Raw genomic sequence first — 17,556 nt, 5'->3', positions numbered from 1 at the left:
ACTCCTGCAGGCTGAATTTCTAGAACCAGGTGCTTCCTGAAATGACCACCTCTTGCTGGTCAACCCTGGCTTCTGCTGACCTCCTAGAATAACACAAAAGGAGAGGGGTGGTGTGTGGTGATGGCTCCAGGTCTGCGGTTTGGAGGGCAGAAATGGGGGTCAGATCTTACGGGAATGTAAGCTCTACAAGATTAGGGTTTTATTTACAGCTGTTGCCCAAAGCATGGGACAGTGCCTGAAACGCAGTAGACACACAACAAAAATGAATTAAGTGAAAGAATGAATTAGGTCTTGACTTCTCTGCCTCTTGGCTGGGTGTCCTCAGACAAGTTGCATAACCTCTCTGTGTCCCATTTTCTTGATAGTGAAGTTGGACAGAACAGTACCTCGCAGGCTTGTTGTATGGATCAAATCAGGTGCTGTATTCAGACAATAAGGGCCCACGAAGCCCCTGCTGGTTTATTACTACTATCATAATCTTGGCTCTTGTTCAGTGAGGAGGGCTCCCCACGAACCCGATCACCCCAGACTCAGCAGCCACACTTACTGAGCATGAGCTGCGGGCTTTCATAGAATTATCCACTTAAACCCAAATATAACTGAGTACACTGTTTTGGTGGTTTTTTTAAACACCCATTGTACCAGGACAAAGTGGAGACCTAGAGCTGATTCTGGCTGTAAAAGGAAGCTGAGGAACGTCCCTTCATTCCTATTCTCAGCTACCTGATAGTCTATCTGGACCTGGGCTTCTTTTCAGGAAGCCTTAAGGAGGAGAGTTGAGGCTCTTTCTCTTCTGTGTCAATTTGATAAGAGAGGGATGGCGCTTGCCCGAGTGGCCAGGATTCCGTCTTGGGCAGTCTGACTGGAGAGGCTCTGGACCACTACGTTTTCCTGCCTAAGGTACAATCGCCTTCGACCTGTGAGGCCTCGAATAAATCACTTCCTCTCTCTGAGCCTCTTGTAAACAGAGAGAGCAGTAGTATCTTCCTGGCAGGGTTGTTGTCAAGATTAAGCGGTTTCAGAAACACACTGCCTTCAGTGTGACATGGGGGAACTGGACAAGCTCGAGCTGCGGGAGTCGCGTGACCACCCGGCCTGGTTCCTGCCCCTCTCTGCCCAGGACGCCTCCCGCCCCTTGACCTCTCCTGTCCCCGGGCTGGGGTGGACCGGCCACCCATCCAAGCCCCGCCCAGCTGCGTGACTCCCGGTGTGGCTGAGAGTCACTCACTGCCTCTCCAGGTCCTGGATGGTGTCAGGGAGTAGAAGTCCCCGGGTCTCTGGGAGGAAGAGGACCATGAGGCCGGCAGCGCTGGGGATGACACCATAGGAGAGCGGGGGCAGCAGGGGCAGGAGCTGGCTGGTCATCCTGGTCAGCGGGCCCATCACAGACCCCAGCTGAGCTGCTGAGTGCAGGAAGCCTTCTGCGATTATCCTGTGAGGGGAGGGGAGGGCCAGGACCCTTGTCACAGCTGCTGTTTTGGTGGGGGCGGGGGGAGGCTTTCCTAGAGGAGGGGCAATTTGGCTGGGCCAGGGAATGCCAGGGGAGGGAAAGCTGGGCTGAAGGAGTCACCTTCCTCGAGGTCTCTGCTAATACCACTTCCTCCATGGAGCCCGCCTGGATTTTCCCATCCAGAGGGAGTTTCTGCTTTCTGGGAACATCTGGAGTCCTTCACAGGAACTCTCTCGGTCCCAGGCCATTCTTCCTGGTCTTGGGTATTTTGGAGGCTTGTCTCAGGGGTCCTGCTAGACCACTGAGCTCCCAGTTCAGGCTTCCCACAAAGTATCAACAATATCGATAAATGTGGTTTCTATAGGCTTTCCATAAAGCATCAACAATATAAAAATAAAGAGAACCAGTGAGTGAGAGAGCGAGCACCATGAGTAAGGCTGGGCCAGGCCTGTGGGGGCTGAGGTCCACCCCTGCTCTTCAACTGAGTAAGTCCTTGGCCACCCTAAACCTCAGTTTACCCAACTGTACAATGTGGGGCTTGTCTAACTCTTGACCACCTGGGGCTCCTTGGGGACAAGAAAGGGACAGTGGGAGGCAACCCCCCGGGTTCTTATGAGATTTCACCTGAGCAGCGGGCTCTGCGGCTCAAAGTGGTTCCCAGTCCGGAGGCCTCCCGGGGCCCTCCGTGGGGCTGCCTCTGAGTCTGGACTCTGGGGAGGGGCTGTGTGTAGAGGCCCTGGCTGAGCTGGGGCCTTTGGGGGGAGGACTCCGGGGTGTCTGCTCGGTTCCATGTCGGCGCCTGGTCCTCTCGCTCTCCACTGTGTGTCCCTGGGCGCCAAGCCCCTCCCCGCCCTCCCCACGGGCCCTCGTGAGGGTGTGCCTTCCACAGCTGCAACCCAGCCTACCACAGTGAAGTTGGGAGGAGTTCTGGCTTGTAAATCATGATGCAGGTTAAGCTGAGGCCAAAACACCCCTTTCCCAGCACAGCGAAGACCACACGCAGGGTCTGCAGGTCTAAGGCAGAGCAAAGGGTGAGCTGGGGTCTGCTGGGAGGGTCCCCGGGAGCCTGGAGCAGAGGGGCTGGGTTCTCCCACAGGGCTTCCTTGAGCTGAGAGCAGGTAGGTCCCAGGCGGTGTGCCCCAGGGCCAGGCTGCCCTGGGCTGGGGGGGGCAGCCAGGGGATGTGGCTTGAGATGTCATGGTTGGGGGTGGGTGGGGGGTGGGACGCAGGGCCAGAACCCAGCCAGGTCTGGGGTGGGTGAGCCTGGGTGGGTGGCACTCAAGGGGGGAGCCGCGACAGGGCTCCTGGGGCCCTGAGCGTGCCTCTTCCCTTGAAGGAGAGGGTCAGGCCGGGCCCAGGCCCACAGCAGCGCCCCCAGGCCACCCAGCGATCCAGAAGCTTGCCCGCAGCGCCTCAGCCTGCCCATGGGGACCCTGCTCCTGCGGGGAGCCTCAGCGGGAAGCTGAGGTGAGGTCACACTCCCGCGGGGGGCCTAGGCCCAGCTCCCCTTTCTGCAAGTCGTCCTTGTAGGAAGAGTCTTAGAAACTGTCAAGAGCGCGTCTCGGAAGCTTTCCTTGGGGCACGGGTCTCACTCAGAGCTTGAGCTCACAGCTGGGCCTCCGTCCTCACACTAACCCCCGCTTCCTGGTTTGGCAGCCACTGGGGGACACCTGTCCCTGCCCCTCCCCATCACCCACCTTGAACAGTAAATTGAGACCCAAAGACTGTTTCTGGGGCTTCAAAGCGTCTGTGCGGAGAGTGAGCCGGGCACGCTTCCCGCATCCCCAGCACTCTGTGAAGCATGTGTGGCTTCTGGAACACGAGGAAACACCGCTCAGTGCTTCTCCTCCTCAACTGGGGCCCCGCTCAGCCTCCCAGACCCGTTCCCCCTCTGCAGACTCGGCCTCTGCCTTCAAGTCTGGTCCAGGCCTGGCTCTGTCCCTCGCTGCTGCGGGATCTCGGCACCGGGCTTCACCTCTCTGCACCTCAGCCTCACAGGGAGATGGGTGGGGGGCGGGTGGAGGAGGAGTCAGGCAGCCCTTGGGGGGAGCGGGGAGGGTGGGGAGGGTGGGGAGGAGGCCGGCAGCCCTTCAGTCCCTCAGCTCCCAGCTCCGCTGACCAGTGCATGGGCCAAGATGGCGAGGCCGGCCCCGCCCAGGGAGCCAGCCGGGGTCGTGCAGCGGCCGAAGACCCTGAGCAGGAAGGTGGTGAGGGTCTGGGCCAGGAGGTCCAAGCCTCCGAAGAGGACCTGGAGGGGGAAGATGTCGCTCCCCAGGTTCTGCAGGTCGAGGACTATCCCATAGTACCAGACAGTGAGGAAGAAGCTGTGGGGGGGTAACCAGAGTCAGGCCCCTGCCCCGGGGGTAGTACAGAGTCCATGTCCCGCAGAGGAGCAGGCATGCCTGGGCGGGGATCCAGAGTCAGGCCTCTGCCCTGGGGAGGAGCAGGCACCCCTGGGGGGCATCCAGAGTCAGGCCCCTGCCCCAGGGAGGAGCAGGCACCCCTGGGGGTAGTCCAGAGTCCATGTCCCACGGAGGAGCAGGCATGCCTGGGCGGGGATCCAGAGTCAGGCCTCTGCCCTGGGGAGGAGCAGGCACCCCTGGGGGGCATCCAGAGTCAGGCCCCTGCCCCAGGGAGGAGCAGGCACCCCTGGGGGTAGTCCAGAGTCCATGTCCCACGGAGGAGCAGGCATACCTGGGTGGGGATCCAGAGTCAGGCCCCTGCCCTGTGGAGGAGGGCTCACTCTGGGAGCGTCTGCCCATGTGGGGCCCAGAAGGAACCGTCAGCCCAGTCGCTGGGCAGCCTGCAGGATCATCTCCCCTTGGTCAGGCTGTCCCAGGAAAGGGTGGGGAGGACAGTAGCCCATCCAATCCAAGTGTGGGCCTTGGTGTCAGCCATGGCAGGCTGGGCGTCGCCTCTCAACCTCCTGTCCACCAACCAAACAGCAGGAAGGCATGACACTCTCTGGGCAGACGGGGCAGTGGGTCAAGCTGACCTGCCCCTCCGTGAGGTTCTAGTGGATTTCCCTGGTGGCTCAGATGGTAAAGAATCTGCCTGTGATGTGAGAGACCTGGGTTTGATCCCTGGGTCAGGAAGAACCCCTGGAGAAGGAAATGGCAACCCTCTCCGGTATTCTGGCCTGGAGAATCCCATGGACAGAGGAGCCTGGTGGGCTACCGTCTGTGGGGTCGCAAAGAGTCGGGCCCGACTGAGCGGCTGACACACACAGTGCCCTCCGGCTCTGTTTCCTATTTCCGGTTGCGGCTGGAAACCTGCTCTACTGGCCGGGAACCTGGGCAAGTCTCTGTCTCCCCCTCACCAGCTGCCAGTTTCTTTGTCTCGAAACATGGGGTTAATAACAGAAAGGGGTCTCAGTGGAAGACGCTGGGCTGTCCACTTCGGGATAGAATGTCTTATTTTTGGAGCCCTTGGGAGTTCTATGCCCTAGCTGGGCAGAGCATCCCATGGCTGGTCTACACCGGCCAGAGGGATGATTTGGAAGGGCCGCCCCAGCTCCCAGGTCCCCAAGCTGGGGCCTGGCTGTGACAGCACCTGTCCCCGTCCCTGCTGCTTCCTGCCCCCACTGCCCCCACTCCCCTCCACAGGAGGCGACCCCTGGAGCTCTCTCCATGAACTTCGTGCTCCCAGACCTCCATTTCAGAGTCTGCCACCCAGAGGGTGTCCCCTACCGCTACCCAGGAGGGTGGCTCCTGAGCAGCTGAACTTCGTTATTGTTCAGCCGCTAAGTTGTGTTCACCCCTCCACCAGGATCCTCTGTCCGTGGGATTCTCCAGGCAAGAATCCTGCAGTGGGTTGCCTTCTCCAGGCAAGAATCCTGCAATGGGTTGCCTTCTCCAGGCAAGAATCCTGCAATGGGTTGCCTTCTCCAGGCAAGAATCCTGCAATGGGTTGCCTTCTCCAGGCAAGAATCCTACAATGGGTTGCCTTCTCCAGGCAAGAATCCTGCAATGGGTTGCCTTCTCCAGGCAAGAATCCTGCAATGGGTTGCCTTCTCCATGCAAGAATCCTGCAATGGGTTGCCTTCTCCGGGGGATCTTCCCAGCCCAGAAATGGAACCCATATCTCCTGCCCTGGCAGGCGGATTCTTTATCACTGAGCCACCCTAGTAGCGAATTTCTGCCCCTTGGAGATTGAATCTGGCTCCACAAGTGGCCATGCAGGTATATGATTCTTGACCACTTTTCCAATCCACCCCATCCCCCACTTCACCTGGACAGTCCCCAGCCCTCCACTTCAGCAGCGCCTGATTGCTGCCCCCAAGAGGCTTCATTCGGGTGCCACCAGGCTAACAGCTGCAGAGAAAAGCTGCAATTCCTGCAGAAACAGGTGCTTCCTGAAGTTTGTGAACGTGACTGGGAGAAAAGCTGGGCTGACTTGCGGGCACGAGCACCTAGAGTCTTAGCCAGTAATAACTGAGTTAACAGTCAAAGCCAAGAAAACCCAGGAGGGTGGCCGCCTCACAGTCAGTGATTTGAATAACAAAGGGTGCAGAGCAGCCCCTGGGAGGACTGAGGAAGCCTTGATGGTTTTTGAAAGAACGGCCTGGACACTCACTGGCCCCCCCGGGGCACTCCTTCTAATTTATCAGCAGAAAAAGAAAAGCACAAAAATAGAGGGGAAGTATTTGATGCATTCTTTGTTCTAAGATGCAGCACTTATTTGCCATTATAACTCACATGTGCTAAAATATAGCATAAAATCAATGTTTTCCTAATTTTGAGTTTTATTTCCAGATCGAGTCCCAATCAGACCTGACCCTCACTTTTTGATCCGCTCTTCGGGAAGTCGCTTAAACTAACTTTGTCTTAAGGAGCCTTTGCCTGGTCCCAGGTGGAAAAGACCCTGATGCTGGGAAAGATTGAGGGCAGGAGGAGAAGGAGGCGACAGAGGATGAGCTGGTTGGATGGCATCATTGACTTAATGGACGTGGGTTTGAGCAAACTTGGAGAGATGGTGAAGGACAGGGAGGCCTGGCGTGCTGCAGTCCAGGGGGTCACAAAGAGCCGGGCTCGGCTGAGCAACTGAACAGCGCTAACAACAAAGGCCGCCCTGGGGGCAGGGCCTCCTTGGGCGGGGAGTCCACGCTCACTGTGGGGCCGGAGGGTTTAGCAGGATTCAGATGCCCACTCTGTCATCTCGGGCACCTGTCTTTCCTCTCCTGGCCCCTCTTTCCCATCTCTAAAGTGGGATATAAATGAACTAGTCTCACGGGATGGCTCAGAGGGGGCCGTGTGTGGCGGGAACGTGGTCACTTCCACGCCCCAGGAGTCCAGCTATCAGGGTGGGTGGTGCTGACTTTCCAGCTCCTGCTGGTCCCTTGGCTCTGGGGACATCGTGGCTCTGCCCCTGCCCTGGGCTTCAGTCTGACCCGGGTCCCCACCCAGGACCATATCCCAGCCCTGCTCTCTGGCTGAATTTCTGCACAAGCCAGCCTCCTGACCACATCTGTGTGCACTCCGTCTCCCCCACCTGTCAGGCTCCTGCCCCGTAGGGGAGCTGCCTGTCCAAGCCAGGGATGGACCCCATGAGGCTGTAGGGGCTGTCTTCCCCCTGAATACTGCCCCCCCCAGCTCTATCACTGGGAGGGGTACACGGGGCGGCATACTTCACCAGCAGCAGTTTGCAGGTTCTCCAGCGGAGCATGGGCAGGCGAACAGGTCCAGCACTGACTGGCGGGGCTTTGCAGAGGCCACCTCCTCCTGCATGCTGGACATCAGTACCTGCGGGGGCAATGGGGCAGTGAACGCTGGGGCCATGGCCCTGCCCCACTCCCATGGAGAAATGGTGTCCAGGTGGGCAGAGGGATGGGGAAAGCCTGGCTTTGGCCCCTGGAGATGGAGAGCCCTGGGGGGGGGGAGGCTGAGGGCAGAAAGGCTTCTCTTTGGCCCTGCCTGAGCTCTCTTCTGCAGACCCACTTCCCCTCTCGGAGCCAAGGCGCCGTCTTGTGTCCCGTCTCTGGCTGCTAAGCTGCCTGCTGCAGGGAGCCCTTGGCAATTACCCCAGGAGGCCCTCCCATCCCTCTTCATTCCCCTTGGCTGGCTCCAGGGCACAGCTGCCCAGTCACACTGGCTCCTTACTGCATCCCAAGTGCCCATCCAGTCTACACCTGCACCCTGGGCCCTGCCTGCCGCCTGCTCAGCTCAGTCCTGGCCAGCTCTAGCGCACCTCCTCCTGGAAGTCTTTTCTGATCCTTCTGCCTTCAGGGAACTGAGTCCCCTTGTCTCTGTCCACACATCCTCCCACACCTACTTCCTTGAAATAGCCACCTTCAGACAAGCACATCGCATTTCGCCAAATGCATTGAAGAGCCTTATGAGGTAAGCGGGCAATATATGTGGGTTAAGGCAGTGAATAATAGATGTGGTGATGTGGGTGTGTGGCTGTTATCGGTTATGGTTGTTTTGTTGCTAACTGTGGCTGTATTGTTGATGGTGGCTGTGGTGGAGTTGGAGCTAGTGATGAAGGTGACGGTGACTGTCTTGGTGGTGTGGATATTGATGGTGATGTTGATGGTGTCAGTGGTGGTGATGGTGGTGGGGATAGTGATGGTGATGGTGGTGGTGATGGTGGTGGTGGTGGGGATGGTGGTGGGGGGGGATGGTGATGGTGATAGTGGTGGTGGTGTGGATGGTGATGGTGGGGATGGCGATGGTGGTGTGGATGGAGATGGTGGTGGTGATGGTGATGGTGGTGGTGGTGGTGATGGTGGTGTGGATGGTGATGGTGATAGTGATGGAGATGGTGATGGTGGTGATGGTGATGGTGGTGGTGATGGTGGTGGTCGTGGTGATAGTGATGGTGGTGGTGGGGATGGTGGTGGTGGTGTGGATGGTGATGGTGGTGGGGATGGTGATGGGGATCGTGGTGGGGATAGTGCTGGTAGGTTTGATGCTGATAATTACAGTGATAATGGTAATGATGATGCCAGTGATGGTAGAGATTGCGAAGGTGATAGTGATGTTGATGATGGTGTTTTGACGTTATGAGTCTGTTGATGGGGGTGGTGCTGGAGTGGATAGGGGTGATGCCAGTGACAATTTAGATAAAACATCAGTAGATGTCCTTTCCTGGGTCATACCTCACACTCTGGGTCACAACAACAGCATGTCACCTCTACGGTCAGTGTCTTTTGGGCTTCCTTGTGGCCATTTATCTTGGCCACCTTTTTGAGTTCCTGAAGCGTTTGATCTGGTTTGCCTATGATAATCAGCCATCAGGCGGATTCTGACAGCCACCTGTTAAAGAAGCAGGTGCTGACTGGGTCTTTGCTTTCTTTGCTCAGACTGGTGGCCAGGTGCCCAGGTCTGGTGGGGAGGGGGTGGTGGGCAGCAGGCCCTCTGGCTACAGCAGGGGTGGGGAGAAGGCAGCTGCTTCTCCCTCTGTCCTGCTAATGCCCAGCTGGGAAGTCCCTGATGGTCGCAGAATAAGGATAAGTCCCAACGCCTGGCCACCCTCTCCACCAGCCGCCACTCCCTGCCACCCCATCTAGCTTCCCTGCTGCCAGGAGCATGCCCGCCCAAGCCCCACATTCAGTCAGTGCCCAGGTGACTGGACATGGGGTGATTCTAGGGCCATTTCTGTGACAGAAAGCTTGTATCATGCTGAATTAAACACACACACACACACACATTTAAAACATCCCCAGCCAGAACCAAGTGGTTTTATAAAAGTAGTCAGCTTCTTTCCAGCCTCAGGGGCAGATGGACAGGGAGAAGTATCTCCCTGGTGAAAGGGTCCAGAGTTCTCCCGGCCCACAGGAGCTCAGCTGGGTTCACGGGGAAGCTAAGAAGAATTTCTGGAGGCAGTATGTCATGGTTAGAAGAGCCAGCCCACCCGGGGATACAAATCCTGCCTCTGGCACAAAACAGTGGTGTGGCTTTGGGCAAGCCACGGAACCTCTGAGGGCCTCAGCCCCTCATCTGCAAGTAGCAGTAATAACATCTTCCTTCCTCATTAGAGGACGTGTTGATGGGCCTCCATTGTGGCCCAGTGGTTAAGACTCTGCTTTTCCACTGCAGGGGTTGCGGGTTCAATCTTTGGTCCGGGAACTAATATCCTTCCCCACAAATAAAAGCAAACAGGTGATTTAAATGACACATTAAAAAAAGCAGTGTTGATGGACATCTGCTGTTGCAAAGAGCTCCTGGGACACACCCAGTCAGTGTGATCAGGGTGGCTTACTCAGTGTAACTATGGAACAGTCTTCTTCCTTTCTTCCTGGTCCTGTTGATACAATAAATCTCCACATTGTCAGCGACTTCTGGTCTATTTTATTTTCCGACGGATCCCCAGTGCCTAAAGCCAAGTCTAGCACAGAGCAGGAGCACAATAAACATTTGAGAATGAGTGAATGTGTCCTCATCCTCCTCTACCTGCCCACAGCAGACCAGCTCGGCTCTGGCCCATGGGCACAAGAGAACTTATAAGGACAGGAATTTGTGATTATTCCCCTATGTCTCTTCCTCCAGTCCCCACCCGCGCAGGTATTTTCAGACCTCAGAGATTTTCGAAGCATCAGAAGTAGTAACGATAATAACTTTCCATATCCAATGCCTGACTTGGATGTCTGCAAGCTGGGCAAGTGCTGTGAAGCAGTGAGGCTGGTGGGTGTGGGGAGCTGGTGTCAGTGTGAGTAAAGGATGGAGCCCTCAGCCCTGGGCCAGCGGGCTGAGCTGGAGGGAGCCTCGGACCCCTGGCTGAAATGCCTACCCCAAAACTCTGAGCCTCCACGTCTCTCCCAGTGGGGTCTGACCACATCACTCTCTTCCAGGGTCTCGGCATCTTGGGAGCCATGGCCAGCCAGAAAGGCAGGGGTGAGGGGCACCCTCTTGGATTCCCCTCCCGCTTCTCCCCAAGGGAAAAGGCCCCACACTGCACTGACCAGGATATCGGGAAGACGACAAAGAAAGGCACCGACACGGCCAGCTGGAGGGTTCGCCAGTCCTGCAGGGTGAAGGCCAGGCCACCCACGGCCATCTGGCAGATGCTGTAGGTGGACCCCAGGATCGCCATGGTGACAGCCCTCGTGCTGGTCGTGGTCCACTCCACCACTGAAGGGCGGGGCAGACACGCAGGTGAGGGCCCTGTGAGGTGGGCCCTCAGGCCCCCTCTTCCCCACTGCACCCCATCCCCACACTGTGGCTGGGGCCGGCGATCAAGAGACTCACTGAATATCGCGGAGGTCAGGAGGATGCTAGACAACCCCAGAGCGCTCAGAAACCGGAGGCCACAGTAGACAGGGAAACGGGGCAGCGACGGTGCTGATGCTGGTTGCGGCCACCCACGGGCAGCACCAGCTCAGAAGTGGCTTCCGGCCAAACCTGTTCTGGGGAGACAAGCATGGTGGGCACCTGGAGAGGGGCCTGGGGACTTGGGCACAGAGGCAAGGGCTTGCCGCCAGAAGGCTGAAGGGGATCCTGCTGGAGCCTCCCCCAGGTGCAGGCAGGCAGCACCTCCTCAGATCTCCAGGGACCACGTTCAGGGTGTGTTTGTTATAAAAATGGCAGACGTCTTGCTCTCATGGGGCAGTGTAGCCTCATGGTCCAGAATAGACTGGCATTGGATGCTTGGGTCTGAGCCCAGCTCTGCCCTTCCTGGGTGACCTTGGACACCTGGCTGGGTGTCTGCGGGCCACGATCTCTCTGTCTGTAAAATGTAGGCATTCATGATGAGATGCTGAACAAGGGGTAGCATCGCAGGCGGCTCGGGGCCTGTGGCCTTGGGCGAGCCTGGCGACACACTGGAGCCCACACGCTCATGGTGCCGCTGCCACCCTGAGGTCAGTCCAGCCCGAACCACGCAGGCATTGAGCTGAAGTCTGTGTCAGGCCGGGACCTTTCCTGGTGGCTCAGCGGTAAAGAATCCGCCTGCCAAGGCAGGAGAAGCAGGTTCGATCCCTGGGTTGGGAAGATCCCCTGGAGGAGGAAATGGCAATCACTCCAGGATTCTTGCCTGGAGAATCCCATGGACAGAGGAGCCTGGGGGGCTACGGTCCATAGGGTCAGAAAGAGTCGGACACGACTGAAGCAGCTGAGCATGCACACACGTGTTGGTCAGACTGGAGAGACGCGGGCCAACCTCAGCCTCGCCTGTCTGGGCAGTGCCCAGAAGCAGGAACACGCACCCCAGATCTCGGGGTGAGACCAGGAGGCTGAAGCCTGGCGCTGACCCCAGGCTCACCAGGCGGCCGCAGATGGATTGCGATGTGGCTCCCGGTGTGGGCGGCCCCTGGGGAAGGAATGGTGGCTGCCGGGTGCCCAGTCCTCTGAGAGTGCAAACTGGAGGAACTCCTCCAGTGCTCGGGCTCCCCACTGCGCTTGGGATAAGGTAATGTAAGGCCCACAAAGAGCCGCCACTGTTGTCGGCCCAGCCCGGGCTCTGCATGTGACTAACTCACTTCATCATCGCAGTCCCCTGGGCAGGTGGCAGGGTGCCCACTGACAGGAGGAAACCAAGGCACAGAGAAATAACACACCCATCTTCTAAGAAGCTGGGGCTCAGGACGCCCCAGAGCCCGAGCTACCGGGCATAGCGGGGGTGCCATTTGTGCCTTCAGCATATTACGGGCAGTAAGCTGTGTGCTGGGCACCAAGGATGTGACCCCAAGGCCTCTGCCTCCTTGGAGCTATGGTCTTGTGGGGACATACAGAATCAATGAGCTAACGAGAGCTGGGCGCTGGCAGAGAGCCAGGAGCTGTGAGCGGACAGCTGCCAGGGCTGTGGGACCTGTGGGCCCGAAGCTGGGAAGGCCTCTGCAAGGAGCTGCCTGGAGCAGAGTGACCTGCATGCTGGGCACAAAGGGGCCATGAGTGGAAACCTCTAGGCGACGTGAGGGCTGGGTGGGAGCAGGGCTGCTCCAGGAGAGGCTGGCGAGGCCACCAGCTGGAAGCCAAGTGCTGAGCAGGGGTGGCGGGGTGGGTGGGGACTGTCCTCGGCGTGGGGGCCCAGGGGACCTCAGGCTGGGCAGTGACAAGATCCACACACAAGCCTTTGCCGAGTCACTCTGAGTGCTGCGGCAGAAATGGAAGGCCCAGTGGAGGCAGGAGACCCCAGAGGAGGCTGTGGCCAGCCCAGGCCAGAGAGGGTGGTGGCATGTAAGGCAGGGCCCTGGGCTGGGAGCTGTGCTTTGGAGGAGCCCTGTGAGCGTGGAGGCTGAGGGAGGGAACATGGGGCTGGCTCCTAGGGAGGCTGTCCTCCAGGATGGAGTCTGGTGGGCAGGGCTTGGGCTGGGTGGGGGTGGGGGTTCAGGGGTGCAGCAGGGGCCGTGGTAACTGTGAGGTGCATCCAAGTGGAGACTCCAGGCCGGCAGTTGGGTTTGCAAGCTGAGGGGGTGCGACGTGGGCGTTTTCAGCACTGGACAGCGGCGCCTGGGGCAGGACCTGAGCACAGACTGAGCAAGGTTCCCAGAGAGGGTCCTGGGCGCTCCACCTCAGGAGAGGCGTGGAGAAGAGGGGAGGGGGCACTCAGGGAGGGGCAAGGGGGGTGGATCTCTTTCATTACACTTCACGTTGTTGTTGTTGAGTCACTCAGTCATGTCCAACTCTTTTGCGACCCCATGGACTGTAGCCCGCCAGGCTCTTCTGTCCATGGGATCTTACAGGCAAGAATACTGGAGCAGGTTGCCATTTCCTCCTCCAAGGGATCTTCCTGACCCAGGGATCAAACCTGAGTCTTCTGCCTTGGCAGGTGGATTCTTTACCGCTGAGCCACCAGGGAAGCCCTGGTCAAAAGAAAGAGGGTTCTGTCTCTCTCCAGAGAGCCATCAGCTCCCCGAGGGCAGGGACTGTGCACACAGTAGGTGCTCAGTAAAGTTTGGTGCAAACGCTGAAGAGGAGAGTGAATGTTCAGGGTGATTTCTCAGCTCAGCCCAGCATCAAGGTTCAGGCGGTGGGTTCTCAGCCCCCTGGGAACTTGGGGCTCAGACTCCAGATGGGGGAGACTCTCTCCTAAGAAGCACGAACGCCCACTGCACACTCCTCACCTCTGTCCTCACAACGCTCATTCTGCTTTGAAGGAGCTGGAGGGGAGGAGAGGAGATACTCACCGGTGGGAGAGGAAGCCACAGACGATGCATCTCACCATGGCCCCAGCCATGCAGATGGACTGGCCTAGGGGCTTCAGGCCCTGATGGTCACACACCAAGTCCCACTGGAAGAAGAGGAGGGTGTGTCAGCCTGGCTCAGGCGGTGTGGAATAGTGGCGTCAGGGTGGCAGAGGAAGGTCCAGAACCCCCAGAGGGGATCTGGCCTCCCCCAGTGGGGTCCCCAGAATCTTAAATCCAGACAACCATGGGGGAAGGGGTATGTGGGCAGCGGGCCTCACCGCCGAAGGGGTATGTGGGCAGCGGGCCTCACCGCCGACCCCTGCCCCACTTAAGATCAGCAGGGCAGGACACATGGGACATGGTTCTGGGTCTAACGGCGGGACAGGCCCCTCCTAGTGGACAGTGGTGGGTGGTGGTTAAACCACAAGGCTCAAATTTCGAGTCAGCTGATGACTGACCAGCTGGTGACCCCAGCTGTGTTCCTGCACCTGGCTGAGCCAGTCTCCTCCAGGAACAGGGCTGTATGGCTGCCTCTCTTACAGAATGGTGAAGATGAGCACATGTCATTGTGAATTTTTCTGCTGGGGACCAAGCAGCCATTGCCTGAACATCGCCCGCACCGCTCCCCCCACCCAAAGTCTGCCCTTCCCTTCCCTTCACCAAGGCCTGCCTGCCTTGCCCACAGCTCTGCCTATTTCTACCTCTGCTGTCTGAACCACTGCAGGTGGAGCGCTCCCCCCACCCCCAAACGCACACACACATTGCAGGGCATTCTCCACCCTGCAAAGTCATCTCTTGAAAATGCAGATCAGATCACAGCGCTGCCTTGTTCCAAAGCTTCTGGGGACTTTTCTTTGCACTTAAGGAAAAGCCAGGCTCCTTCCACTTGGGCCCGTCCATCTCCTGACCCCTTACCCTCTGTGCCAAGTGCTGCTCGCTCAACACCCAGACACGCTCCCACCTCTGTCCCGACCCGGCTCTGCCCCAGCCAGCATGTGACTGATTCCTCTGCTTATAATCCAAGTGTCATCTGAAATGTCGCCTCTTCCCTGCCTGCTCTCCTTCCCCTACTTGCGGAAGATGCTTTCTCCCTTGTGCTCACTGATGACGCAGGGGCCTTGAGCCTCAAGGCAGGACAGAAAGTGAGGGAGATGTTCCGGCACCTGGATCCCTGGGTTGAATTAGAGTACACTTCAGCTGTGTGTCCTGGGGCAAGTTACTTAACCTCTGTGGGCTTCTGTTTCGTCACTTATTAAACGGGGTCAATCATAAGACCCACCTCAAGAGATTGCTGTGAAATAGTGACGACAGGGAAAGCATCAGAGCGGTGGCTGCTGCTTTAAGGGCACAAGGTGTGGACTCCACTGTTATTCCTGGCTTGAAGGCTGACTGGTTCTGGATTCTCCTGCAGAATGTAAGCTCCCCGAAGCTACCTGTAACCCTAGCCCCACATGGGAATCCTGGCCATCCCAAGCCATCAGTAATTAATGTCGAGGGAGTGCACGTCATTTAACAGTGCTGATGGAGGCGTTCTAAACCTCTCAGTCATTGGGAGACTGGGAAGGGGGAAGAAATGGTGGGCGTGGTGGTGGGGGGACCCTCACCTCGGTCACGTTGGGGGAGGTGAAGGTGCTGCGGTCGTAGGCCCAGCTGTCCACGCACAGCTCCGTGTCGGCCTTGCTCCAGTTGGTGGCCGTGGCGTTGGGGTCCAGGAGCTGCCACTGTGGGTGGCGGAAGCAGAGACACTGGTGGGGCCCACGATTGGGGCCCGGTGTAATGGAGACTGGCAGGAGGGCCTTGGGGCTGAGGTTGGCGGGGGCCCCGGAGCCACTGTCCAGCAGGTCAGCCCAGCAGGGGTGGCCTGGGACAGCGGCTGAAAAGGTCTCTACGACTTACTGGAAGGGCACCCAGACCAAGAAGAGGAAGAAGGTGAGGATCTGGAGGGCCTGGAAGAGCCCCATGCCCCCCCCTGCCTGCTCCAAGAGCTCAGTGAACACCACGGACAGAGCTGCGGCCTCCAGGGTGGGTCTCCTGGGCATCGGGGAGCTGGTGAGCACCCGGCCTGCTGCCCAGAACCACGGGCAGGCACAGGATCGCCGGACCTTCTACCTCCGCTCGTCGCTCCGCCCCACGGGGGCAGGCCAGCAAGTCCAGTCTGTCCTAAGATGCCCGGGAGACTTTGAAGAAACCCCTCATCCTCCCCCTATTTCTAAGAATGACTGCTCGGATGCCCCTCTGGTCTGGAGTGGGGACAAAACTCACAGGGGCATCTGGGGCATCCAACACCTGAGAGTGGAAGGTCAAGAAAATTAACAAAAAATGAGTCAGTGCTGCGATGTTACTGAATTACAGCTGCGGGACGAACATCACCCAGGCTGTGGCTTCATTGCTCTGGTTAAAGTTAAATCCCAGAGAGGAATTCCAGGGAAGAAAGGTGGGCTCGGCCTCTCAGGAAGACTTCAGCGTCTCCCTGCGGGCCGTGTGATGGCATCCTCCAATCTAACTTCTTTTTCACTTGCTCTGGATCTCCGTTGCGTTGTGCAGGCTTTCTCTAGCTGCAGCGAGTGGGGGCTCCTCTCCCCTGTGGTGCGTGGGCTTCGCGTTGCGGGGCTGCTCCCTGCTGCGGAGCACGGGCTCCAGGTGCCTGGACTTCCGTAGTTGCGGCACACAGGTGGGCTCTCAGGCTGACGGGCTTCAGTTGCTGCGATGCACAGTCTTAGTGGATCCCAGGCCAGGGACCGAACCTTTGTCCCTGATATTGGCAGGCAGATTCCTAAGCACTGTACCGCTGGGAAAGTCCCCAGCATGCTTCAGTCTGAACTGTCAGAACTCTCTGCATGTGTCCCTTTGAATCGGGAGACTGTTGGCCCAACTTTCACCCATCCTGGGCCATTTCAGCTCATTTTGCTAAAGCAGAGTGTGGATTGAGCAGCACCCGCCCACTGCCCCACCAGCTGGGGTCCAAGGCCCTGAGGTTGCAGGGAGGCTGGGGGAGGTGGGGTGGGGTGGGTGTGCAGAGGACCCAGGCCTGGGCTGTTTCCCTCCCTACCACGCATCTCCTACCAGACTGCCTGGGAGACCAGCTCGCAGACGCACTATTTCGGGAAGTTTCTATTTCGAGGTTCCAGGTTGCCTTTATTAGATTGTAAGCTCCCCCAGGGTGGAAACCATGGCTACCATTTCCTGGCATCCCTGAGAAAGCCCTCGTGGGCCTTGGAGCTGAGCAGGTGTGCAGACTGGGGAAGTGAGTAAAGTCAAGCCTGCCCGACTCAGTGTCTGATGGCAGCCTGGGTGTGAGGAGATGGGGAGGCCGCACCCCAGCACCCCGCCCTGTGCTGTGCCTCCTAGTAACAGCTGCTCCTGGCACCTAGGGCTCGCTGTGTGCTCAGCTCTATGCTGACCACGCTGCCTGCAGGCTCTCGCTCATGCCTCATAGCAGCCCAGGAGAGAAGCAGTGCTGACTCCCCCAGACAAGGAAACCAAGGCTGAGAGGGCAGGCAGCTTGCCCAAGGGTCACACAGCATAGCCAGGATTCGAACCAGACACCGCAACCCACACTCTCTCTGATGCCCCTGGCCAGCTGCTAGTTGGCCTCTAGCCTGTCATGGACCAAGTGCTAGCTAAAGGCTGGAATTCAGAATTTGGGTCAGAATCAGGGCCAGTCACTCCCAGGATGCGAGAAGAATTGGCTGAGTCAGTTCTGGAGAGAAGTCTGAAGCTTGCTGGAAGTATGGGTGGGTGAGGTGTGGGTGGGCGTCTGGACCCTAAACTTCCCAGAAGCTCCCCAGAGGGCTTGGGGAACTCAGCCAAGATGGCGCCCAGCCAGCACGCTGGGAGTCAGGGCTCTGGGCCTGGATTTCAAAGTCTGGGCCGCTGCCTCTCTGGTAGGGACTCATTACAAATTTTAAAATAGCAAGTGGAGAGACGTGGGGAGATAGGCAGCTCAAACTAAAGCCCAAGGAGGCCAGGAGAGAAGGGCTGATTGGAAGCAGCCCCCTCTAGAACAGCCCCGAACTGAATCTGAATTTTGCATGAAAGAACT

At 58.2% G+C, this 17,556-nt stretch overlaps 1 protein-coding gene across 1 annotated transcript; it reads right to left on the bottom strand.

Annotated features, from left to right (window-relative positions):
* Positions 1–1,224: 1,224 nt before the first annotated feature.
* Positions 1,225–15,553, bottom strand: SLC22A11 (solute carrier family 22 member 11). Its single transcript, XM_015102965.3, is given in 12 exon segments — positions 1,225–1,432; positions 2,356–2,464; positions 3,426–3,435; positions 3,570–3,774; positions 7,077–7,122; positions 7,125–7,191; positions 8,583–8,706; positions 10,353–10,521; positions 10,639–10,715; positions 10,717–10,791; positions 13,515–13,618; positions 15,119–15,553. Coding segments are annotated over 12 exon segments (1,629 nt in total).
* Positions 15,554–17,556: the final 2,003 nt, after the last annotated feature.

This window comes from Ovis aries, chromosome 21, assembly GCF_016772045.2.
Source record: "Ovis aries strain OAR_USU_Benz2616 breed Rambouillet chromosome 21, ARS-UI_Ramb_v3.0, whole genome shotgun sequence".
Lineage (NCBI taxonomy): Eukaryota > Metazoa > Chordata > Mammalia > Artiodactyla > Bovidae > Ovis > Ovis aries.
This window is presented reverse-complemented; position numbering and strand designations above follow the sequence as displayed.